The sequence below is a fragment of the Scyliorhinus canicula genome, chromosome 21, assembly GCF_902713615.1.
Source record: "Scyliorhinus canicula chromosome 21, sScyCan1.1, whole genome shotgun sequence".
Taxonomy (NCBI): Eukaryota; Metazoa; Chordata; class Chondrichthyes; order Carcharhiniformes; family Scyliorhinidae; genus Scyliorhinus; species Scyliorhinus canicula.
This window is the reverse complement of record NC_052166.1, coordinates 937,881-963,128: the sequence shown is the minus strand read 5'-3', so window position 1 is coordinate 963,128 and position 25,248 is coordinate 937,881. Positions and strand designations below refer to the sequence as shown.

Genomic DNA, 25,248 nt, shown 5'->3' with positions numbered 1-25,248 from the left:
TAGACTCGATGGGCCGAATGGCTTTCTGCACTGGAGGGGCTTTATGTTCTGTCTCTCGGTCCTTGGATTGTGTCCGTTTCTCTATTTCTGTCTCTCTCTCCATCACACTCTCTCTCTTTCTCTCCATCAGACTCAGTCTTATTTTCTCTCTCTCTCTGTCACACACTGCCTTATTCTCCCTCTCCTTCACACTGTCTTTCTCTCTCTCTGTCTCCGTCGCACTCTGTCTCACTCTCTCTCTCCGTCAGGCTCTGTCTTATTCTCTCTCTCGGTCACACTCTGCCTTTCTATTTCCCTCCTTCACACTCTCTCTCTCTCTATCTCTGTCACATTCTGTCTCACTCTCTCTCTCCGCCTCACTCTGTCTCTCTCTCTCCGTCACACTCTGTCTAACTCTGTCACACTCTGCGTTACTTTTTCTCTCTCATGTCCCCCCATCTTTCTGTCTCCCTCTCGTTTTTCTATTCCTCTTTCAGTTACCAGTCCGTCAGCATTCACCTGCGTTATTGCCTAAGGCAGACAATTGGAAAGTGAGACACGGAACTGAACCAAAACTTCAAAACTCACGGCCCTTTTATCTCAGATCATTTTCAAGCAACCTTCAGGGAACCTCTGTTATAGAACTGTGAATAGAGTAAAACTCCCTCTACACTGTCCCCATCAAACACTCCCAGGACAGGTACAGCACGGGGTTAGATACAGAGTAAAGCTCCCTCTACACTGTCCCCATCAAACACTCCCAGGACAGATACAGCACGGGGTTAGATACAGAGTAAAGCTCCCTCTACACTGTCCCCATCAAAGGCTCCCAGGACAGGTACAGCACGGGGTCAGATACTGAGTAAAGCTCCCTCTACACTGTCCCTATCAAACACTCCCAGGACACGTACAGCACAGGGGTTAGATACAGAGTAAAGCTCCCTCTACACTGTCCCCATCAAACATTCCCAGGACAGGTACAGCACGGGGTTAGATACAGAGTAAAGCTCCCTCTACACTGTCCCCATCAAACACTCCCAGGACAGGTACAGCACGGGGTTAGATACAGAGTAAGCTCCCTCTACACTGTCCCCATCAAACACTCCCAGGACAGGTACAGCACGGGGTTAGATACAGAGTAAAGCTCCCTCGACACTGTCCCCATCAAACACTCCCAGGACAGGTACAGCACGGGGTTAGATACAGAGTAAAGCTCCCTCTACACTGTCCCCATCAAACACTCCCAGGACAGGTACAGCACGAGGTTAGATACAGAGTAAAGCTCCCTCTACACTGTCCCCATCAAACATTCCCAGGACAGGTACAGCACGGGGTTAGATACAGAGTAAAGCTCCCTCTACACTGTCCCCATCAAACACTCCCAGGACAGGTACAGCACGGGGTTAGATACAGAGTAAAGCTCCCTCTACACTGTCCCCATCAAACACTCCCAGGACAGGTACAGCACGTGGTTAGATACAGAGTAAAGCTCCCTCGACACTGTCCCCGTCAAACACTCCCAGGACAGGTACAGCACGGGGTTAGATACAGAGTAAAGCTCCCTCTACACTGTCCCCATCAAACACTCCCAGGACAGGTACAGCATGGGGTTAGATACAGAGTAAAGCTCCCTCTACCCTGTCCCCATCAAACACTCCCAGGACAGGTACAGCACGGGGTTAGATACAGAGTAAAGCTCCCTCGACACTGTCCCAAGATAGCAGGATGATGTGTGTTGAACGGTGGTGTGTGCTGATGGAGCACGTGGCAGAATTCACCCCATTTAAAGTGTTTTCATTGAGTCAATCGGGAACTAATTATGTCAACTTTCATCGAGCTAGATTCATTAACTCCTGGACTGCTGGACAGTTCCTGACTTAAACTCTCTCCCTCTCTCTCTCTGTGTCTCTCTTTCTGTCTGTCTCTCTCTGTCTCTTCCTCTCTCTCTCTCTCTGCGTCTCTTTCTCTGAGTCCGTCTCTCTGACTCTCTCAACCTTTTGCATGCGCCGCACTGTCCATCCCGTGGTGATGGAACGACCTCTCCCGAAAGCCTAGCCCATCCGGGAGAGGTGTGTGGAGGGCTGGGGGCTGGAGGTGGGGTGTGGCGGTGGGGGTGGGGGGGGGGGGGGGGGAATCAGAGAATGCCAACGGAAGGGGAGTGGGCAATTCCGCAGCAGGAGGCATCAGAGGCGGTTCAGACGCCACTTCCAGCCAAAGGTGCCGGGACTTTTCGTCTCGTTGCAGATCAATGGATTGTCGGAGGGAGGGAGGGAATGGGAGAGCTGGGGGTGATGAAAGGCAGTCAGTAGCTTTAGTGTTGCCGTCCCAGCTGTTTGACTGGAATGCGAGGATCAGGAGGATTTGGGAGGATGATCAAGCGATTCCAGAACAACAGCTGGCAAGGTATCTTTCCAAATCGCCTGTTTGATCCGTCGATTAGAGGGAGAGAGAGAGGGAGCGAGGGCGATTCTGCTATTGTTCCCTGAGATTTAAAAGTACGGGAGTGTCTGCTTGGGAGCCGCCTGTCGTGTTTTAACCTGTCGAAGTTTCTTCAGTCGCGACTGAGCGGAACACACAGCGTGTGGAGACGCACCACCCCCACCAGTATGTACGGACCACTGCTGCCCCCCGGGTGGGGCTACGGGGAGAGGGAGGGGTGGGGGGTGCTCGGAGACCACTGCCGGTCACCCATGTCTGCATCGCTCCCCCCGCTGCTTCCCCCCCCCCCCCCCCCCCCCTCGCCTCGGCCAGATTGACCCTCTCCTGACGGGACACCCGGCATCACCCCCCTAACTCACCCCCACCTCACCCCCACCCCAACCTCACCCTCCCACCTCACCCCCCCACCTCACCCCCACCCCCCCACCTCACCCCACCTCACCCCCCCACCTCACACCCCGCCCCACCCCCCCACCTCACACCCCCCACCTCACCCCAACTCTCCCCGCCCCACCCCCCCACCTCAACCCTCCAACTCCCACCTCACCCCCCCACCTCACCCCCCCACCTCACCCCCAACTCACCCCCACCTCACCCCCTCACCTCACCCCCCCACCTCACCCCCCCACCTCACCCCCTCACCTCACCCCCCCACCTCACCCCCCCACCTCACCCCCCCACCTCACCCCCCGCCCCACCCCCCCACCTCACACCCCCACCTCACACCCCGCCCCAACCCCCCACCTCAACCCTCCAACTCCCACCTCACCCCCCCACCTCACCCCCAACTCACCCCCCACCTCACCCCCTCACCTCACCCCCCCCACCTCACCCCCCTCACCTCACCCCCCCCACCTCACCCCCTCACCTCACCCCCCCACCTCACCCCCTCACCTCACCCCCTCAACCTCACCCCCCCCACCTCACACCCTGCCCCCCCACCTCACACCCCCGCCCCACCTCCCACCTCACCCCCCCCCCCCCCACCTCACCCCCCTACCCCTCGCTGACCCTCATTGCTCTCAGACCAGCGACATCTCAACTTTCAACTTCCGTCCATATTTTCAAACCAGTCCTCGTCCCCTCCCTATCTCTGTAACCTCCTCCAGCCCCTACATCCCTCCTTATCTCTGTAACCTCCTCCAGCCCCTACACCCCTTCCTATCTCTGTAACCTCCTCCAGCCCCTACAACCCTCCCTATCTCTGTAACCTCCTCCAGCCCCTACACCCCTCCCTATCTCTGTAACCTCCTCCAGCCCCTACACCCCCTCCCTATCTCTGTAACCTCCTCCAGCCCCTACAACCCTCCCTATCTCTGTAACCTCCTCCAGCCCCTACACCCCTCCCTATCTCTGTAACCTCCTCCAGCCCCTACACCCCCTCCCTATGTCTGTAACCTCCTCCAGCCCCTACACCTCTCCTTATCTGTAACCCCCTCCAGCCCCTTCACCCTCCCTATCTCTGTAACCTCCTCCAGCCCCTGCACCCCTCCCTATCTCTGTAACCTCCTCCAGCCCCTACACCCCTCCCTATCTCTGTAACCTCCTCCAGCCCCTACACCGCTCCCTATCTCTGTAACCTCCTCCAGCCCCTACACCCCTCCCTATCTCTGTAACCTCCTCCAGCCCCTACACCCCTCCCTATCTCTGTAACCTCCTCCAGACCCTACACCCCTCCCTATCTCTGTAACCTCCTCCAGCCCCTACACCCCTCCTTATCTCTGTAACCTCCTCCAGCCCCTACAATCCTCCCTATCTCCGTAACCTCCTCCAGCCCCTTCAATCCTCCCTATCTCTGTAACCTCCTCCAGCCCCTACAACCCTCCCTATCTCAGTGACCACCTCAAACCCCCTACAATGCTCCCTATCTCTGTAACATCCCTCAACACTGACCCTCTGACAGTGCAGCACTCCCTCAGTACTGACCCTCTGACAGTGCGGCGCTCCCTCAGTACTGACCCTCTGACAGTGCGGCGCTCCCTCAGTACTGACCCTCTGACAGTGCGGCGCTCCCTCAGTACTGACCCTCTGACAGTGCGGCGCTCCCTCAGTACTGACCCTCGGACAGTGCGGCACTCCCTCAGTACTGACCCTCTGACAGTGCAGCACTCCCTCAGTACTGACCCTCTGACAGTGCGGCATTCCCTCAGTACTGACCCTCTGACAGTGCGGCATTCCCTCAGTACTGACCCTCTGACAGTGCGGCACTCCCTCAGTACTGACCCTCTGACAGTGCGGCACTCCCTCAGTACTGACCCTCTGACAGTGCGGCACTCCCTCAGTACTGACCCTCTGACAGTGCGGCACTCCCTCAGTACTGACCCTCTGACAGTGCAGCACTCCCTCAGTACTGACCCTCTGACAGTGCGGCACTCCCTCAGTACTGACCCTCTGACAGTGCGGCACTCCCTCAGTACTGACCCTCTGACAGTGCGGCACTCCCTCAGTACTGACCCTCTGACAGTGCGGCATGAGTAACAGACTGGAATCTCATCGAGGGGTTCGGGGTGATTTATATGTAGATAGTGAGTTACAGACTGGATTGTAATCGAGGGGTGTCCGGTAACGTGCATGATTGTTTTTGAGATTTTTGTTTATTATTTTCAGTTGGCATAACTGTGGCCTCCATTTCTAGGTTGTGCTTGAGGCTGCTGTTGTCATGGTGATATTCTGGGCCTTCCTATGGTTGGGCCTTGTGTTTTGGACCCCTCGCCTGTACGGAGACCCTTGCACCGCCCCCAGAGTCCAGCTCAGCTTCAAAGGTAAGGCCAGGCGCGGAGTCCATCAGGGTCAAGGCCTCGCGTCGGTGCGGCGATGGGCGGGCAAGCCTAAAAATGTCATCCCCCGCGTGGGTCCCTGTGATTCGTCAATCAGACCCTGAGCCTTGAACACAAACAACCTGCATTCGCATAGCACCTAGCCTTCTTACAGAAAACCATCCCTCAGCCAGGAGCCTCCCCAGAGTGATCGGCAAACAATACCTGGCCTTGTGCTGCAAGGGGAGATAGGGGCAGAGACATGGAGAGTGGCAGACAGAGAGAAACAGAGGGATGGAGAGTCGGAGAGAGATATAGGGAAGATAAAGGAAGAGAGAGAGGAGGGAATTCCCGAGCTCAGGATACCCTTCCCCCTCCATGCCAATGGATGAGCGATGAGAATCAGGGAATGCTCGAAACAGCAGAACTGGAGGAGCAGAGAGATCTTGGAGGGTTGTAGGGGCTGGAGGAGGTTACAGAGATAGGGAGGGGTGTAGGGGCTGGAGGAGGTTACAGAGATAGGGAGGGTTGTAGGGGCTGGAGGAGGTTACAGGGATAGGGAGGGTTTGTAGAGGCTGGAGGAGGTTACAGGGATAGGGAGGGTTGTCGGGGCTGGAGGTTACAGAGATAGGGAGGGGTGGTAGGGGCTGGAGGAGGTTACAGAGATAGGGAGGGGTGTAGGGGCTGGAGGAGGTTACAGAGATAGGGAGGGGTGTAGGGGCTGGAGGAGGTTACGGAGATAGGGAGGGGTGTAGGGGCTGGAGGAGGTTACAGGGATAGGGAGGGGTGTAGGAGCTGGAGGAGGTTACAGGGATAGGGAGGGTTGTCGGGGCTGGAGGAGGTTACAGAGATAGGGAGGGGTGTAGGGGCTGGAGGAGGTTACAGGGATAGGGAGGGTTGTAGGGGTTGGAGGAGGTTACAGGGATAGGGAGGGTTGTAGGAGCCGGAGTGTGATGATATGCATGAAGCAATTCTGTATATATCATGCACGACCTTCGACCAGCAGGTGGCAGTGTTGCAGTATAAGTGCACCATGCCTCTCTGTGCCTGGGGGAGTTGGGAGTAAGTCGTGTTGGAGGATAGGCTTTTTTTACAGTCGTTCTAGTTAGTTAGTTTGTGTTAGTGTTAGTCGTTTGTTATTTATTGATATAAACTAGATGTCCTGTAGTGCATCATTCATATCGGCCAGTCTACATGGTACCAAGTGTGACGATCGACTAAGAACAAGAATATTCTGCACAGGCCTGAACAATTAAAGATAACTTTGATACTAACCTGATAAACTACTGGTAACTGGTGCTCAACGCGCGGTAAAACTTCGCAGTCCAGGATGGAAGGTATCAAGGCACCTCAACCGGTAACGTAGACGAGAATTGGAGGGTGCTTAAGCAACAGTTTGAACTCTATGTTGGAGCCCTCGGTCTGCAGGTCCAGTCCGAATGAGCGGTGTATCGCGTTGCTGCTAACGGGAGCAGGCCCCCAAGCAATTGAGATTTTCAGCACGTTTGTCTTCGAAAACGAGGCAGACAGCAAGAACTTTGACAAAGTTCTCAAACAACTTGATCCCCATTGCTCTCCTGAAAAAACTGAGACCTTCGGGCACTCTATATTTTGCACACGCACCCAGGCACAGGCGAGGCATTTGATCGTTTTCTCTGTGGTTTTAGCTACAGTCGTGTAATTTTAGCCCCCCCCCCCCGTCGTCAATTATCCGCGTGTTCGGGATCTCCAACAATAAGGTGCACGAGAGGCATCTAAGAGAAACAGAGGTTCAACTCGAAAATACTATCCAAATCCGGTGTGTACAGGAAAGATTCCTGACTCAATATGTAGATAGGCCGACTAGGGGGGGGGGGAGGCCATATTGGACTTGGTGCTCGGCAACAAACCAGGCCGGGTGTCATGTGTCTCAGTGGGAGACCATTTTGGTGACAGTGACCAGAACTCCTTGACCTTTACCGTAGTCATGGAGAGGGACAGGAACACACAGTATGGGAAGGTATTTAATTGGGGGAGGGGAAGTTATACTGCTATTAGACAGGAGCTGAGGAGCAGAAAGTGGGAACAATTGTTCTTGGGAAATGCACAACAGTAATGTGGGGGTTGTTTGAGGAGCACTTGCTACGAGTGCTGGATAGTTTTGTCCGACTGAGACGAGGAAGGAATGATAAGGTGAAGGAACCTTGGATGACGAGAGAAGTGGAGCTTCTAGTCAAGAGGAAGAAGGAAGCTTGCGTAAGGTTGAGGAAGCAAGGATCTGACTCGGCTCTAGAGGGTTACAAGGTAGCCAGGAAGGAACTCAAAAATGGACTGAGGAGAGCAAAAAGGGGGAATGAAAAAGCTCTGGTGGGAAGGATTAGGGAAAACCCCAAGGCGTTCTACACTTATGTGAGAAACAAGAGGATGATCAGAGTGAGAGTAGGCCCGATCAGGGATAGTGGAGGGAACTTGTGCCTAGAGTCGGAGGAAGTAGGGGAGGCCCTAAATGAATATTTTGCTTCAGTATTCACCAGAGAGAGGGGCCTTGTTGCCCATGAGAACAGTGTGAACCAGGTTAATAGACTCAAACAGGTTGATATTAAGAAGGAGGATGTGCTGGAAATTGTGAAAAGCATCAGGATCTATAACTCCCCTGGGCCTGATGGGATATACCCAAGGTTACTACGGGAAGTGAGGGAGGAGATTGCTGCGCCGTTGGCGATGATCTTTGCGTCCTCACTCTCCACTAGAGTAGTACCGGATGATTGGAGGGAGGCGAATGTTGTTCCCCTGTTCAAGAAAGGGAATAGGGAAATCCCTGGGAATTACAAACCCATCAGTCTCATGTCTGTGGTGAGCAAAATATTGGAAAAGATTCTGAGAGATAGGATTTATGATTATTTAGAAAAACATAGTTTGATTAAAGATAGTCAGCATGGCTTTGTGAGGGGCAGGTCATACTCCCAAGCGTCATTGAATTATTTGAGGATGTGATGAGACACATTGATGAAGGTCAGGCAATGGATGTGGTGTATATGGATTTCAGTAAGGCATTTGATAAGGTTCCCCATGGTAGGCTCATTCAGAAAGGTAGGGGGCATGGGATACAGGGACTTTTGGCTGTCTGGATATAGAATTGGCTGGCTGAAAGAAGACAGCGAGTGGTAGTGGATGGAAAGCATTCAGCCTGGAGGTCAGTGACCAATGGTGTCCCGCAAGGATCTGTTCTGGGACCTCTGCTCTTTGTGGTTTTTATAAATGACTTGGATGAGGAAGTGGAAGGGGGGGGGTTAGTAAGTTTGCCGATGACACGAAGGTTGGGGGAGTTGTAGATAGTGTTGAGGGTTGTTACAGGTTACAACAGGATATTGACAGGATGCAGAGCTGGGCTGAGAAGTGGCAGATGGAGTTTCAACCTTGATAAATGTGAAGTGATTCATTTTGGAAAGTCGAATGTGAATGCTGAATACAGGGATAAAGGCAGGATTCTTGGAAGTGTGGAAAAACAGAGGGATCTTGGGGTCCATGTACATAGATCCCTCAAAGTTGCCACCCAGATTGATAGGGTTGTTAAGAAGGCATATGGTGTGTTGGCTTTCATGAGTTTAAGAGCTGCGAGGTTTTGCTGCAGCTTTATAAAACTCTAGTTAGACCACACTTGGAATATTGTGTCCAGTTCTGGTCGCCTCACTATCGGAAGGATGTGGATGCTTTGGAGAGGGTACAGAGGAGATTTACCAGGATGCTGCCTGGACTGGAGGGCATGTCTTATGAAGAAAGGTTGAGGGAGCTAGGGCCTTTCTCACTGCAGCAAAGAAGGCAGAGAGGTGACTTGATAGAGGTGTACAAGGTGATGAGAGGCTTGGATAGAGTGGATAGCCAGAGAATTTTCCCCAGGGCGGAAATGGCTGTCACGAGGGGACGTAGGTTTAAGGTGATTGGAGGAAGGTATAGGGGAGATGTCAGAGGCAGGTTCTTTACACAGAGAGTGGTGGGTGTGTGGAATGCACGGCCAGCAGAGATGGTGGAGTCAGAGTCATTAGGGACATTTAAGCAACTCTTAGACAAGCACATGGACAGCAGTAAATTGAAGGGGTGTAGGTTAGGTTAATCTTAGATTAGGATAAATGGTCGGCACAATATCGTGGGCTGAAGGATCTGTACTGTTCCATGTTCTATGTTCTAAATATGTCACGCTAGTGAGCTTGCAGCAAAGCAGATCAGCACACTGAATCTCTGACATTTTGGCACGAAGGGAGAAGAGGCAGCTGACGCCATCAGTGTGGCTACGTAGTCGAATGAAAAACGTGGTACCAGCGCAGGCGGCCATTTTGGGCATCCGACCCGATGCTCCATTTTATGCCAGCGATGCGGCAAACGGCATTTGCCATGGCAATGCCCAGCATTTGGAAAGGTTCGCTCCAAATGTGGAAGAACAAATCATTTTGTGAGGCAATGTTTATCTCGTCAAAAAGAGGATCAAACGAAAGCCATCAGCACAGTTGATGAAGTGTGCCTCAAAGACATCGCCACGATCTCCAGCGGGGACAAGTATAGTCATTGCATTCCAAATGACAACTTTGCAATGACAATTTGTGGCAACAGTGCAGTTCATGCAGAAACTCAAAAAGATAAATGGACAGTGCCTTTAATAATGAATGAGACAGTAATAACAGCCAACTCGACACAGGTTCGAGGGCCAACCTCATCAATTTGTCCGATGTCAAAAAACTGTGAGTTAAACCGCAAGAGTTAAACAAAACAGTTTTGTTAAGAGATTACAATGGAAGTGAAATCACCAGGTTAGGAGATTGCGAACTCGATGTCAATGTAAAAAACAGAAATTTATGCGTTAAAATGTTCCATTGTGGAGGTGGAACGTGAATCCCTGATAGGAATAGAGGCGTGTGAGGTACGGCAGCTAGTTAAATGGGTTTACAGTGTAGGCAGCTCCGCAACCAGACAACATGCCTCAGGAGACTCCATACTAAATGATTTTCCTGAGAATTTCCAAGGCTTTGGCACTTTACCGTACAAGAACAATATCCAATGAAAAGGAGAACACAAAGCCGGTGATTCACGCACCGAGATGTGTACCAGTACCATTGAGAGACAAATTGAAGGCTGAGTTAGAGACGATGACAGCGTTAGGCATAATTAAGCACATCGAAGAACCTACAGACTGGGTAAACGTTATGGTTTGTGTCAAGAAGCCTAATGGAAATGTACAAATCTGTATGGACGCTAAAGGTCTGTCATGAGAATGTCACTTTAAGAAACGTCTGTCTGCTCATGTTACTGCAGTGATGTCAGAGTGTGAGTGGAGCTGAGCTCTGGCTGCAGTGATGTCAGCGTGTGGGTGGAGCTGAGCTCTGGCTGCAGTGATGTCAGAGTGTGGGTGGAGCTGAGCTCTGGCTGCAGTGATGTCAGAGTGTGGGTGGAGCTGAGCTCTGGCTGCAGTGATGTCAGAGTGTGGGTGGAGCTGAGCTCTGGCTGCAGTGATGTCAGAGTGTGGGTGGAGCTGAGCTCTGGCTGCAGTGATGTCAGAGTGTGGGTGGAGCTGAGCTCTGGCCGCAGTGATGTCAGAGTGTGGGTGGGGCTGAGCTCTGGTTGCAGTGATGTCAGAGTGTGGGTGGAGCTGAGCTCTGGCTGCAGTGATGTCAGAGTGTGGGTGGAGCTGAGCTCTGGCTGCAGTGATGTCAGAGTGTGGGTGGAGCTGAGCTCTGGCTGCAGTGATGTCAGAGTGTGGGTGGAGCTGAGCTCTGGCTGCAGTGATGTCAGAGTGTGGGTGGAGCTGAGCCCTGGCTGCGGTGATGTCAGAGTGTGGGTGGAGCTGAGCTCTGGCTGCAGTGATGTCAGAGTGTGGGTGGAGCTGAGCTCTGGCTGCAGTGATGTCAGAGTGTGGGTGGAGCTGAGCTCTGGCTGCAGTGATGTCAGAGTGTGGGTGGAGCTGAGCTCTGGCTGCGGTGATGTCAGAGTGTGGGTGGAGCTGAGCTCTGGCTCTGCTTTTTAGTTTCACTGAGAAAAGCTTGGGTGTGTCCGTGTTTTTTTGGTTTCGTTTTTCAGTGTTGGAGCTGAAGCCAGACAGAGCAGGTGTACTGCTGTTCTCTCTGCCATGAAAAGACTATCTCTTGATCATTTGGTGAATTCAGAATTATAAATGTTTTCAGTAGTGTCTTTAACCTGATGTGCTTCTGTTAAAGGTTTGTTAAGTCTTCTGGATGTTAAAAGGACAGCTTACGGATTACTTAGTGATGTATTCTTTGGGGGTTGTATTTGAATTGATGGTTACTAAGATGTTCACTGTATGTTTTAGAAAGGGTTAACTTGAGTTCATTGAATAAACATTGTTTTGCTTTCAAAAATATGCTGTACCACTCCTGTAGAGTGGGCTGTGTGCTCCCCATACTACAATCTAGTAAAAGTTGTGGGTCAGGTGAACTCCATGATACATTTTGGGATTCTCTAAACCCTGGCCCATTGTGGTAGTATGACTAGGGGTATTACGGTACCTGGGAGTGTGAGCTGCTATTGGTGCAGAAGGCTCGCTGCCCATTGGCCCAAGTGTTGTCTTCTCATTGGTCGAGAGGAAGGTAGCTCCGCCTATGAGGCAGAGTATAAGAACCCGTGTTTCCCAGCAGCCAGTGTCCTTTCTGTATACTAGCTGCTGGGCACACGTCTTGTAGATTAAAGCCTTCGATTCGGACTACTCCTTCGTTTCTGTGTTCATTGATCGCGCATCACCCATAACAGACCTCAACCTCAACATTGAGAGAGAACATTATCCCATACCAAAATGGGAGGGAATAGCATGCGATATCGCAGGAGCCACTTGTTTCACTAAATTAGACGCTTCGCAAGGCTTCTGGCAACTTAGATAGAGAAAGCACAAAGCGTTCAACACACCCTTCGGTAGATATCGCTTCTTGAGGATACTATTTGGCATAACGTCTGCTTCAGAGATTTTCCATCGTGCCGTGCACATAGGATTCCCGGATTCTGCGTTGATGTGGATAAAATAATCATCTGGGGATCAACACGGGAAGAACAATGACCGAAATGTCAAATCGGTGTGCACAGCATCATCTTCCTGGGAGACCAGCTCTCTGCACAAGGCCTCCAGCCTGATCAAGATCAAATAAAGGCAATCTTGCAGATGCCGTGTCCCACAGATAAAAAGGCCTGTTAAAAATGTTAGGGATGAGACATTTTGTGGGCAAAATTCATCTCCAATCTGGCAGCTAAGCCTACATACCTCAGGCACATTAGAAAGAAATTCCAGAGGGCCACCAGACATGAAGAGGACTGGCAGCATTTCACGTTTCATTGACTTCAGCGCCAGTCCTGATTTTTTCCCGACCCATCAAAAGACAGGAAAATCTCGATGGATGTATCAAAGGATGGTTTAGGAACAGTCCATTCCAACAAGGTCTGGAAAATAACTGGCTTCCAGTAGCATCAAGACAGATTTCTGACACGGGATGCAGGTATGAGCAAATTGAGAAGGAATGCTTCGGGGCGATTAATGGGTGACAAGGATTATGCCGGCGTGTTTTGGCGCATGCGCAGGGGATGGGGGGGGGTTATCTTCATGCTGGCCATGGTGGAGCCCTAAGGAGCCGGCGGGGAAGGAAGGTGTACTCCCATGGCACAGGCCCGCTCGCAGATCGATGGGACCCGATCGCGGGCCAGGCCACCGTGGGGGGGGGGCCTCCCTGGGGTCAGATCCTCACGCACCCCTCCCCCCCCCCCACCCCCCCCCACCACCCCGAGGACCGCCATAGCCGACTTACCTGTCAGGTTCCGCCAGTACGTGAGCTGAGTGATTCGCGCCGGTGGGACTGGCCAAAAATGGACGGCCGCTCGACCCATCGGGGGCCTGGAGAATCGCCGGGGGTGAGGGGGCCCACTGTCAACGGCCCCCAACCGGCCTGGCCAGGCCAGAGTCCTGCCCCCCCCCCCCCCGGGAAAAACGGCGCTGGAGAACACGACAGCTGGCGTCGGGGTGGGATTTGTGCCCCCGCCCCACCCCCCCGGGGATTCTCTGACCCGGCCGGGGTGGGGGGGTGGGGGGGGGGGGGGGGGGTGTCGGAGAATCTCGCTGTGAGTCTCTGCCCGTATCTGACAACAACTCTTTAAAGACGAAACCAGCAACGACACGTCCTGCAGAAGGTGAGCAACGTCTCCACGAAGGATGGCCTGAAGGATCCAGCTCAATGTTTGACAATGCACGAGCAGAGTTAAGGGATGTGAATGGATTTTCGCTGTGGAATCGGCGGATGGCGATTCCACAGACATTAAGGTCAACGATCCATGAAGGGCGCTTGGGGATTGAAACGTCCCAGCGAATAGCAAAGGAGGCAGCTTGTTGGCCAGAAATAAACCCCAACATTCAAATGATGGTGGATTACTGCAAAATCTGTCAACAGTTTCAACACAAACAAAGCAGATGGGTTTCTCGATGGCTGAGATAAGCAGAAAGTTGGTCTTTCACTTGAATGGAAAGGAATATCTTCTAGTCGTAGACCACTTTTCTAATTATCCAAAGATAGCACAGCTGGCGAATTCCACGGCCCGATGTGTCATTAAGGATATTTGAGATTCTGTGCGCCACGGGATGCCGAATGTAGTCATCAGTGACAATGGCCCCTGTTTCGATAGTTTCGAGCAGAATTTCCAACACGTCACCTCGAGTCCTCTGTTCTCCCAGTCTAACGGTAAGACTGAGAAGGGCATTCATATCGTTAAACAGCTCCTGAAAAAAAGCATTGGATAGACAGGATAACACCTATCTCGCCCCCCCTGTTATCATTCAGCACCACTAGTCAATGGGCTTTTTCCAGCACAGTTGCTGCTGAACAGGCAACTGAGAGCGACCTTGCCTTATATTCCTCAAGAACCAGTCAACCATATGTTGGAGAGGCAACTGATCTCTCAATAAATGAAGCAGAAAGGATTTTACAACTCCAACCGCTGTAGCCAGGTGACAGGGTCAGATTGGAAGATTCCAAAGGGAATTGCATGGTCTACGTTTGCAAAGGTGGTACGACCCAAACTCCTATCTCAGCCTCAGGAGTGAAGGGGTTGTCTTCAGAAGGAAGAGAAGCACTCTGCTGAATGTTCCAACCTTTTGTAATGTAACCACCAGGAGTAGGTAACACTCTGAAGACAGCTGAAGAAGATACAGTGCAACATACAGAACAACAACAAGATACCGACACAACAACACGAGCACAACAAGATACAGACACAACAACACGAGAACAACAAGATACAGACACAACAACACGAGAACAACAAGATACAGACACAACAACACGAGAACAACAAGATACAGACACAACAACACGAGAACAACAAGATACAGACACAACAACACGAGAACAACAAGATACAGACACAACAACAAGATACCAACACAACAACAAGATACCGACACAACAACACGAGAACAACAAGATACCGACACAACAACAAGATACCGACACAACAACATGAGAACAACAAGATACCGACACAACAACACGGGAACAAGATACCGACACAACAACAAGATACCGACACAACAACAAGATACAGACACAACAACACGAGAACAACAAGATACAGACACAACAACACGAGAACAACAAGATACAGACACAACAACACGAGAACAACAAGATACCGACACGAGAACACGAGAACAACAAGATACCGACACAACAACACGAGAACAACAAGATACCGACACGAGAACACGAGAACAACAAGATACCAACACAACAACAAGATACTGACACAACAACAAGATACGGACACAACAACATGAGAACAACAAGATACCGACACAACAACATGAGAACAACAAGATACTGACACAACAACAAGATACCGACACAACAACACGGGAACAACAAGATACTGACACAACAACATGAGAACAACAAGATACCGACACAACAACAAGATACCGACACAACAACATGAGAACAACAAGATACCGACACAACAACACGGGAACAAGATACCGACACAACAACAAGATACCGACACAACAACAAGATACAGACACAACAACACGAGAACAACAAGATACAGACACAACAACACGAGAACAACAAGATACAGACACAACAACACGAGAACAACAAGATACCGACACGAGAACACGAGAACAACAAGATACCGACACAACAACATGAGAACAACAAGATACCGACACAACAACAAGATACCGACACAACAACACGAGAACAACAAGATACAGACACAACAACACGAGAACAACAAGATACAGACACAACAACACGAGAACAACAAGATACCGACACAACAACACGAGAACAAGATACAGACACAACAACAAGATACCGACACAACAACACGAGAACAACAAGATACCGACACCACAATAAGATACTGACACAACAACACGAGAACAAGATACAGACAGAACAATAAGATACAGACACAACAACAAGATACAGACACAACAACACAAGAACAACAAGATACTGACACAACAACACGAGAACAACAAGATACTGACACAACAACACGAGAACAACAAGATACTGACACAACAACACGAGAACAACAAGATACTGACACAACAACACGAGAACAACAAGATACTGACACAACAACACGAGAACAACAAGATACTGACACAACAACACGAGAACAACAAGATACTGACACAACAACACGAGAACAACAAGATACAGACACAACAACACGAGAACAACAAGATACAGACACAACAACACGAGAACAACAAGATACCGACACAACAACAAGATACCGACACAACAACAAGATACCGACACAACAACACAAGAACAATAAGCAGCAGCATCCACAACTACAAAGGAAGATTAGGTAATTTCACAAGTACAGCAGACACTCAGAAGCTACAACGTAAACCTGAGACTGAAATTGCGATGAACTGTATATGGTTAAATGTTTTAAATTTATTATGCATATGTATCGGTTAGTAAAAACTAAGTCATGAATGTGACTAATTATATTTCCAAAGGAAATGTTATGCATGAAGCAATTTTAGATATAATATTAGACACGCCACCGACCAGCAGGTGACAGTGTGGCAGTATAAGTCTGTGCCTGGGAAGTTGGGAGTAAGTCTCGTTGGGGGATAGACGTATATTGCAGTAACTCTATCATAGCTAGTTAGTGTTAGTAGTTGGTTATTTATTTAAACTAGATGTTCTGTAGTGCATCATTCATATTTGCCAGTCTAGAGAGCATGACATGATGGAGGTTTCAGAGTTGGAAGGGTTGCTGGGTCTGGAGGAGGTTTCAGAGTTGGGAGGGTTGCAGGGGCTGGAGGTTACAGAGATAGGGAGGGGCTGGAGGAGGTTACAGAGATAGGGAGGGGGTGTAGGTGCCGGAGGAGGTTACAGAGATAGGGAGGGGTGTAGGGGCTGGAGGAGGTTACAGAGATAGGGAGGGGTGTAGGGGCTGGAGGAGGTTACAGAGATAGGGAGGGTTGGAGGGGCTGGAGGAGGTTACAGAGATAGGGAGGGGTGTAGGGGCTGGAGGAGGTTACAGAGATAGGGAGGGTAGGGGCTGGAGGAGGTTACAGAGATAGGGAGGGGTGTAGGGGCTGGAGGAGGTTACAAAGATAGGGAGGGGGGTGTAGGGGCTGGAGGAGGTTTCAGAGTTGGGAGGGGGTGTAGGGGCTGGAGGAGGTTACAGAGGTAGGGAGGGTTGTAGGGGCTGGAGGAGGTTACAGAGATAGGGAGGGTTGGAGGGGCTGGAGGAGGTTACAGAGATAGGGAGGGGATGTAGGGGCTGGAGGAGGTGACAGAGATAGGGAGGGTTGTAGGGGCTGGAGGAGGTTACAGAGATAGGGAGGGTTGTAGGGGCTGGAGGAGGTTACAGAGATAGGGAGGGGTGTAGGGGCTGGAGGAGGTTACAGAGATAGGGAGGGTAGGGGCTGGAGGAGGTTACAGAGATAGGGAGGGGTGTAGGGGCTGGAGGAGGTTACAAAGATAGGGAGGGGGGGTGTAGGGGCTGGAGGAGGTTTCAGAGTTGGGAGGGGGTGTAGGGGCTGGAGGAGGTTACAGGGGTAGGGAGGGTTGTAGGGGCTGGAGGAGGTTACAGAGATAGGGAGGGTTGGAGGGGCTGGAGGAGGTTACAGAGATAGGGAGGGCATGTAGGGGCTGGAGGAGGTGACAGAGATAGGGAGGGTTGTAGGGGCTGGAGGAGGTTACAGAGATGGAGAGTTGTAGGGGCTGGAGGAGGTTACAGAGATAGGGAGGGGTGTAGGGGCTGGAGGAGGTTACAGAGATAGGGAGGGTTGAAGGGGCTGGAGGAGGTTACAGAGATAGGGAGGGTTGTAGGGGCTGGAGGAGGTTACAGAGATAGGGAGGGTTGTAGGGGCTGGAGGAGGTTACAGAGATAGGGAGGGTTGTAGGGGCTGGAGGAGGTTACAGAGATAGGGAGGGTTGTAGGGGCTGGAGGAGGTTACAGAGATAGGGAGGGGTGTAGGGGCTGGAGGAGGTTACAGAGATAGGGAGGGGTGTAGGGGTTGGAGGAGGTTACAGAGATAGGGAGGGGCTCGGTAATGATACTCCACTGCCATTGGAGATCTGCCCGATGAAATGATTCGGGTGGGATAAATGTATGAGGAACGGTTGAGGACTCTGGGTCTATACTCGGAGATTAGAAGGATGAGGGGGGATCTTATTGAAACTTACAGGATACTGCGAGGCCTGGATAGAGTGGACGTGGAGAGGATGTTTCCACTTGTAGGAAAAACTAGAACCAGAGGATTCACCATCTCAGACTGAAGGGACGATACTTTAAAGCAGAGATGAGGAGGAATTTCTTCAGCCAGAGGGTGGTGAATCTCTGGAACTCTTTGCCGCAGAAGGCTGTGGAGGCCAAATCACTGAGTGTCTTTAAGACAGAGATAGATATGTTCCTGATTAATAAGGGGATCAGGGGTTGTGGGGAGAAGGCAGGAGAATGGGATGAGAAATATATCAGCCATGATTGAATGGTGGAGCAGACTCGATGGGCCGAGTGGCCTAATTCTGCTCCTATGTCTGATGGTCTTGTAAATGTTCTGAGTGGGGGCTGCGGGGGGGGGGTGAGTAATATCGCCCGCCCGGTTTTCTGTAACAGGCCCTTCTCCCCCCCCCCCAACCCCGAAAGGAACTTCAGGCTATTCGACTGCATGGACTTCGCCGCCCCCTCCCGCTGCCTTGGCATCGAGCTTCGCGGGCTATTCAACTGTGTGGGCAGGCATCGAGCACCGAGTGTTCGGTCGCTGGGTCACAGGAGGGGTCATTGTTTTTTTCTCTCTCCCTCTCTCCCCTCCTCCCCGGGCCCAAGGGGTCCCTGGAGGGTACAACGGCTGAACGATTTGTCACCATTCCACTCCAACTTCCCCCGCTCGCCCCCACTCTGCCCCTCCCCGCACAACACCTGAATCCCTTCTCTCTCCCCCCCCACTTCCTCCCTCCCAACGCCCGCTGGGGTTGGTAAACTCTGTCCCAGGGTGGCAGGGCCGGGCGAAGGCCACAGGCTTGTCGTGTGGGATGGGGACTCCCAGCCCCACCCACCCCAGCTCCGTCTAGCTGCTCCACCCGATCCAACGAGGCACCTTTGTCATCTCCAAGCAACTAACAATTAGCTCTGAAAACAGTCTTTACACACTCAGTCAGCCAGCCTCCAAAAACACCTTTTAAAATTTATTGTTCCCCAATTTCGGAGCAATTCAGCCTGGCCAATCCACCTACCCTGCACATCTTAGGGTTGTGGGGGCGAAACCCACGCAAACACGGGGAGAATGTGCAAACTCCACACGGACAGTGACCCAGGGCCGGGATCGAACCTGGGACCTTGGCGTCTTGAGGCAGCAGTGCTAACCACTAGGCCGCCGTGCCGTCCGCTGTGCACCACACGTTCAAAGATTCCCTACCTCGGAATGAATGTTAAAATAGATCAAATTTCCCCAGCCCCCGATCACCACCCAAGCACATCCCAAAACCAAAAAAAGTTTTATAGAAATCGTATCCGCTGTTATAGAAAACAAAGTAAGCAATTTGCAACCAGAGAGATCCCAAACGTTACCTGTCAATGGTTCCCCCAAACTCAGTCAGGCAGGAGAGGGCTCTCATGACACTGACCCTCCCACACTGTACTGACTTCCAGAGAACTGACTCTCTGACAGTGCGGCACTCCCTCAGTACTGACCCTCTGACAGTGCGGCGCTCCCTCAGTACTGACCCTCTGACAGTGCAGCACTCCCTCAGTACTGACCCTCTGACAGTGCGGCACTCCCTCAGTACTGACCCTCTGACAGTGCGGCACTCCCTCAGTACTGACCCTCTGACAGTGTGGAACTCCCTCAGTACTGACCCTCTGACAGTGCGGCACTCCCTCAGTACTGACCCTCTGACAGTGCAGCACTCCCTCAGTACTGACCCTCTGACAGTGCGGAGCTCCCTCAGTACTGACTGACAGTGCAGCACTCCCTCAGTACTGACCCTCTGACAGTGCGGCACTCCCTCAGTACTGACCCTCTGACAGTGCAGCACTCCCTCAGTACTGACCCTCTGACAGTGCGGCACTCCCTCAGTACTGACCCTCTGACAGTGCGGCACTCCCTCAGTACTGACCCTCTGACAGTGCGGCACTCCCTCAGTACTGACCCTCTGACAGTGCGGCGCTCCCTCAGTACTGACCCTCTGACAGTGCGGCACTCCCTCAGTACTGACCCTCTGACAGTGCGGCACTCCCTCAGTACTGACCCTCTGACAGTGCAGCACTCCCTCAGTACTGACCCTCTGACAGTGCGGCACTCCCTCAGTACTGACCCTCTGACAGTGCAGCACTCCCTCAGTACTGACCCTCTGGACAGTGCAGCACTCTCTCAGTACTGACCCTCTGACAGTGCAGCACTCCCTCAGTACTGACCCTCTGACAGTGCGGCACTCCCTCAGTACTGACCCTCTGACAGTGCAGCACTCCCTCAGTACTGACCCTCTGACAGTGCGGCACTCCCTCAGTACTGACCCTCTGACAGTGCGGCACTCCCTCAGTACTGACCCTCTGATAGTGCGGCACTCCCTCAGTACTGACCCTCTGACAGTGCGGCACTCCCTCAGTACTGACCCTCTGACAGTGCGGCACTCCCTCAGTACTGACCCTCTGACAGTGCGGCACTCCCTCAGTACTGACCCTCTGACAGTGCAGCACTCCCTCAGTACTGACCCTCTGACAGTGCGGCACTCCCTCAGTACTGACCCTCTGACAGTGCGGCACTCCCTCAGTACTGACCCTCTGATAGTGCGGCACTCCCTCAGTACTGACCCTCTGACAGTGCGGCACTCCCTCAGTACTGACCCTCTGACAGTGCGGCACTCCCTCAGTACTGACCCTCTGACAGTGCGGCACTCCCTCAGTACTGACCCTCTGACAAGTGCGGCACTCCCTCAGTACTGACCCTCTGACAGTGCGGCACTCCCTCAGTACTGACCCTCTGACAGTGCAGCACTCCCTCAGTACTGACCCTCTGACAGTGCGGCACTCCCTCAGTACTGACCCTCTGACAGTGCAGCACTCCCTCAGTACTGACCCTCTGACAGTGCAGCACTCTCTCAGTACTGACCCTCTGACAGTGCAGCACTCCCTCAGTACTGACCCTCTGACAGTGCGGCACTCCCTCAGTACTGACCCTCTGACAGTGCAGCACTCCCTCAGTACTGACCCTCTGACAGTGCGGCACTCCCTCAGTACTGACCCTCTGACAGTGCGGCACTCCCTCAGTACTGACCCTCTGATAGTGCGGCACTCCCTCAGTACTGACCCTCTGACAGTGCGGCACTCCCTCAGTACTGACCCTCTGACAGTGCGGCACTCCCTCAGTACTGACCCTCTGACAGTGCGGCACTCCCTCAGTACTGACCCTCTGACAGTGCGGCACTCCCTCAGTACTGACCCTCTGACAGTGCGGCGCTCCCTCAGTACTGGCAGAATGAAGAGGGGCTTAATTGCCTCCTGTATTTGTGAGTGTATGGCTCTGCGTGGGCTGGGCTGGGGCTGGATGCTGGAGGCTAGGGGGCGGGGGTGGGGGGGGGGGGGGGGGGGGAGCGGGGGGGGGGGGTTGAAGCGGGGCTGGAGGCTGGGCTGGGGCTGGGGGCTGCTGTGGTGTCTGGAGGCTGGGGGGCTGTGGCTGGGGTGAGGGGCTGGGGGCTGGAGGCTGGAGCGGGGCTGGAGGCTGGGGTGGGGTCTGGGGTCTGGGGCTGGAGCGGGGCTGGGGCTGGAGGTGGGGGGGAGCTAGGCTGGGGTCTGGGGGGGCTGGAGGCTGGGGTGGGGTCTGGGGGCTGGGGTGGGGTGTGGGCTGCGGGCTAGGCTGGGAGCTGTGGTGGGGACTGGATGTTGGAGGCTGGGGGGGGGGAGCTAGGGGCTGGGGGTTGAAGCGGGGCTGGAGGCTGGGTTGGGGCTGGGGTGGGTCTGGGGGCTGGAGGCTGCGGTGGGGTGTGGGCTGCGGGGGCTGAGCTGGAGGCTGGGTTGGGGGGGGCTGGACTGGGGTGGGGTCTGGGTTGGGGGGCTGGACTGGGTGGGGTCTGGGGGCTGGGGTGGGGTGTGGGCTGCAGGCTGGGGTGGGGTCTGGGGGCTGGGGTGGGGTGTGGGGGCTGGGGTGGGGTGTGGGCTGCAGGCTGGACTGGGGTGGGGTCTGGGTTGGGGGGGCTGGGCTGGGAGCTGGACTGGGCTGGAGGCTGGGGTGGGGTCTGGGGGCTGGGGTGGGGTGATGGCTGGGAGCTGGGCTGGGGGTCTGGGGTCTGGGGTCTGGGGGCTGGGGTCTGGGGTGGGGTGTGGGCTGCGGGCTGGGGTGGGTCTGGGGGCTGGGCTGGAGGCTGGGGTGGGGTCTGGGGGCTGGGGTGGGGTGTGGGCTGCGGGCTGGGGTGGGGTCTGGGGGCTGGGCTGGAGGCTGGGGTGATTCTGCGGGCTGGGGTGGGTCTTGGGGCTGGGCTGGGCTGGGGTGTGGTCTGGGGGCTGGGGTGGGGTCTGGGGGCTGGGGTGTGGTCTGGGGTCTGGGGTGGGGTGTGGGCTGTGGGCTGTGGGCTGGGGTGGGGGCTGGGGCTGGGGTGGGGTCTGGGGTCTGGGGTGGGGTGTGGGCTGGAGGCTGGGCTGGGGGCTGGGCTGGAGGCTGGGATGTGTCTGGGGGCTGGGTGTGGTCTGGGGGCTGGGGTGGGGTCTGGGGTGGGGTGTGGGCTGGAGGCTGGGTGGGGTCTGGGGGCTGGGCTGGAGGCTGGGGTGTGTCTGGGGGCTGGGGTGGGGTGTGGGCTGCAGGCTGGGCTGGGGTGGGGTGTGGGCTGTGGGCTGGGCTGGGGTGGGTCTGGGGGCTGGGCTGGGCTGGGGTGGGGTCTGGGGGCTGGGCTGGGGTGGGGTCTGGGGGCTGGGGTGGAGTGTGGGCTGCAGGCTGGGGTGGGGTCTGGGGGCTGGGGTGGGGTGTGGGCTGCAGGCTGGGGCTGGGGTGGGGTGTGGGCTGTGGGCTGGGCTGGGGTGGGGTCTGGGGGCTGGGCTGGCTGGGGTGGGGTCTGGGGGCTGGGGTGGAGTGTGGGCTGGGGTGGGGTCTGGGGCTGGGGTGGGGTGTGGGCTGCAGGCTGGGCTGGGGTGGGGTCTGGGGGCTGGGGTGGGGTGTGGGCTGCAGGCTGGGGTGGGGTCTGGGGGCTGGGCTGGAGGCTGGGGTGGGGTCTGGGGGCTGGGGTGGGGTGTGGGCTGCAAGCTGGGGTGGGGTCTGGGGGCTGGGCTGGAGGCTGGGGTGTGGTCTGGGGGCTGGGCTGGAGGCTGGGGTGTGGTCTGGGGGCTGGGGTGGGGTCTGGGGGCTGGGGTGGGGTGATGGCTGGGGGCTGGGGTGGGGTGTGGGCTGCAGGCTGGACTGGGGTGGGGTCTGGGGGCTGGGTGGGGTCTGGGGGCTGGGGTAGGGTGTGGGCTGCAGGCTGGGCTGGGAGCTGTGGTGTGTGTATGTCGGTGTTGAGTGAATGGTTGGATCTGTCACAACAACAGTCTCAGTGTTCAGGGCCCAGATATAATCCAGACCCAAAGCAGATCGACAATAACATTCCCAGAAAGGAGACGCATTCTCAGCTCCAATATCACGTTCCAAGTCTTCGCTCTGCGTCCTGCCAAACGAGCTGTTCCCTCCTCTCCTTGTCTCCTGTGATGGGCTTGTAGGATCTTGCCTTTGCTCAGCCACACTCGGCACTGCGAGCTATTCTACATGGAGAGGCAGCCGGCATTCTGGTGTGGTCCTCAGGACCTACTCGAAGGAAGGAGGGGAGAGATTCAGAGAGCAACTGCACACTCACCATAGCCTCAAAGTGTACCTATCTCCATCTGTACCACTCTCTCTGTCTCTCTGTCTGTCTCTCTGTCTGTCTCTCTCTCTCTGTCTGTCTCTCTCTCTGTCTGTCTGTCTCTCTGTCTGTCTCTCTGTCTGTCTCTCTCTCTCTGTCTGTCTCTCTCTCTGTCTGTCTCTCTCTCTCTGTCTCTGTCTGTCTGTCTCTCTCTCTCTCTCTGTCTCTCTGTGTCTGTCTGCCTGTTGCCTCTCTCTCTATCTCTCCCTCCCTGCCTCTCTCTGTCTCTTTGTGTGTGTGTGTGTCTCTCTCCCCCTCTCTTTCTGTCTCCCTCTCTATCTGTCTCTCTCTCTCTATCACCCACCTTCTCTCTCTATCTGCCTCACCCTCCCACCCTCCCCCTCTTGTTCTCCCTCCCTCTTCTTCTCTATCTCTTTCTGTTCCTCGCTCTGGTCTCTCTCCATCTCTGTCTCCCTGTCTCTCCGAATCTCTCTGTCTCTTTATGTATCTCTCTCTTGTGTTCTGTGATGTAAACATTGCAGTGATGTACATAGAACATATAGTTGATTAACTATAAATGATTTATTAATAAACACATGGAAAAGATAGGAAGGAACTATAATTCAGACAATGTCTACTAAATGATTCAGTGAATCCTCCTGGAGGTGTGACTATCCTCTCGTACGTCTTGCTGCCAACTGCCGGGGGTGTTGAGTTATGTGATAGATCTCTATCGCCGCCAGCTGGTTGGAGGTTGCATTGCTAACCGTATACAGAGCTGTGCACAGGTGTATTGTCGCCTTGTTTGGCCTTTGGATGTGATGCGTCCGGAAGCCTAGTCTCTGTCTGCTGTGATGCTTCTTGCTGCGTCGCTGTCCTGCTTTCTGGCCTGTTCGGCGCGTTGCCGATGCTTTCCCCCCAGTACTGCGGGTGCGACCCGCAGTATCCTCCACTCTCCTTCTCTTTCCTCTTCCTTCTCCTGGGAGGGATCCTGTGACTGCCTCCTTTTGTTTGTTTGCCGTGGTGACACACGTCATGCGGCTGGACTGCGCCATGGGGCTATCTGCCTGTGGGTGATCTGCCGTGCCGGCTGACTAGGCCCGTCCTCCAGCATCACCGCCTTCGGAGCCTGAGCCGGGCCGAGGAGGTTTGGCTGATTCACGGTTTGTGTCCACACGCTGGGCTGCCATCACCTGGTGAAACGTCCGGCGTGAGCAGACATCTGGGTGACGGCGAAATCGCAGTCACGTCTGTACCTTCAGGAGCTCTGCAGAGCCTGGCTCTCTGGTGTCTGGGCTGGATCAGCATCCCCCCCGACGTTGGGGCTGCCCCTTCATCTTGTGTTTGACCCCAATTAGTGGCCCGTTCTCATCTGATAGGATGATCTATGTTTTGTCTGTCGTTGTGGAGCTGCACGCAGATACATCCGTCTGCTCCTCCAGCACAAACTGCACGCAGATACATCCGTCTGCTCCTCCAGCACAAACTTCACTCAGATACATCCGTCTGCTGTCCCAGCACAAACTTCACTCAGATACATCCGTCTGCTCCCAGCACAAACTCACTCGCATACATCCGTCTGCTCCTCCAGACACAAACTGCACTCAGATACATCCCTGCTCCTCCACAAAACTGCACCGAGATACATCCGTCTGCTCCTCCAGCACAAACTTCACTCAATACATCCGTCTGCTCCTCCACACAAACTGCACGCAGATACATCCGTCTGCTCTCCCCACACTGCACGCAGATACATCTGTCTGCTGCCCCAGCACAAA

At 54.0% G+C, this 25,248-nt stretch overlaps 1 protein-coding gene across 1 annotated transcript in view; it reads left to right on the top strand.

Moving 5' to 3' along the window:
* Window positions 1–2,453: 2,453 nt before the first annotated feature.
* LOC119955882 (semaphorin-3F-like) overlaps window positions 2,454–25,248 on the top strand; it is an 87,313-nt gene continuing 64,518 nt past the window's right edge. The window contains exons 1-2 of the mRNA XM_038782534.1: window positions 2,454–2,583; window positions 5,054–5,180. Of these exons, the coding sequence (XP_038638462.1) occupies window positions 5,078–5,180 (103 nt within the window). The 5' untranslated portion in view covers window positions 2,454–2,583; window positions 5,054–5,077. The remainder of the gene's footprint in view (window positions 2,584–5,053; window positions 5,181–25,248) is intronic.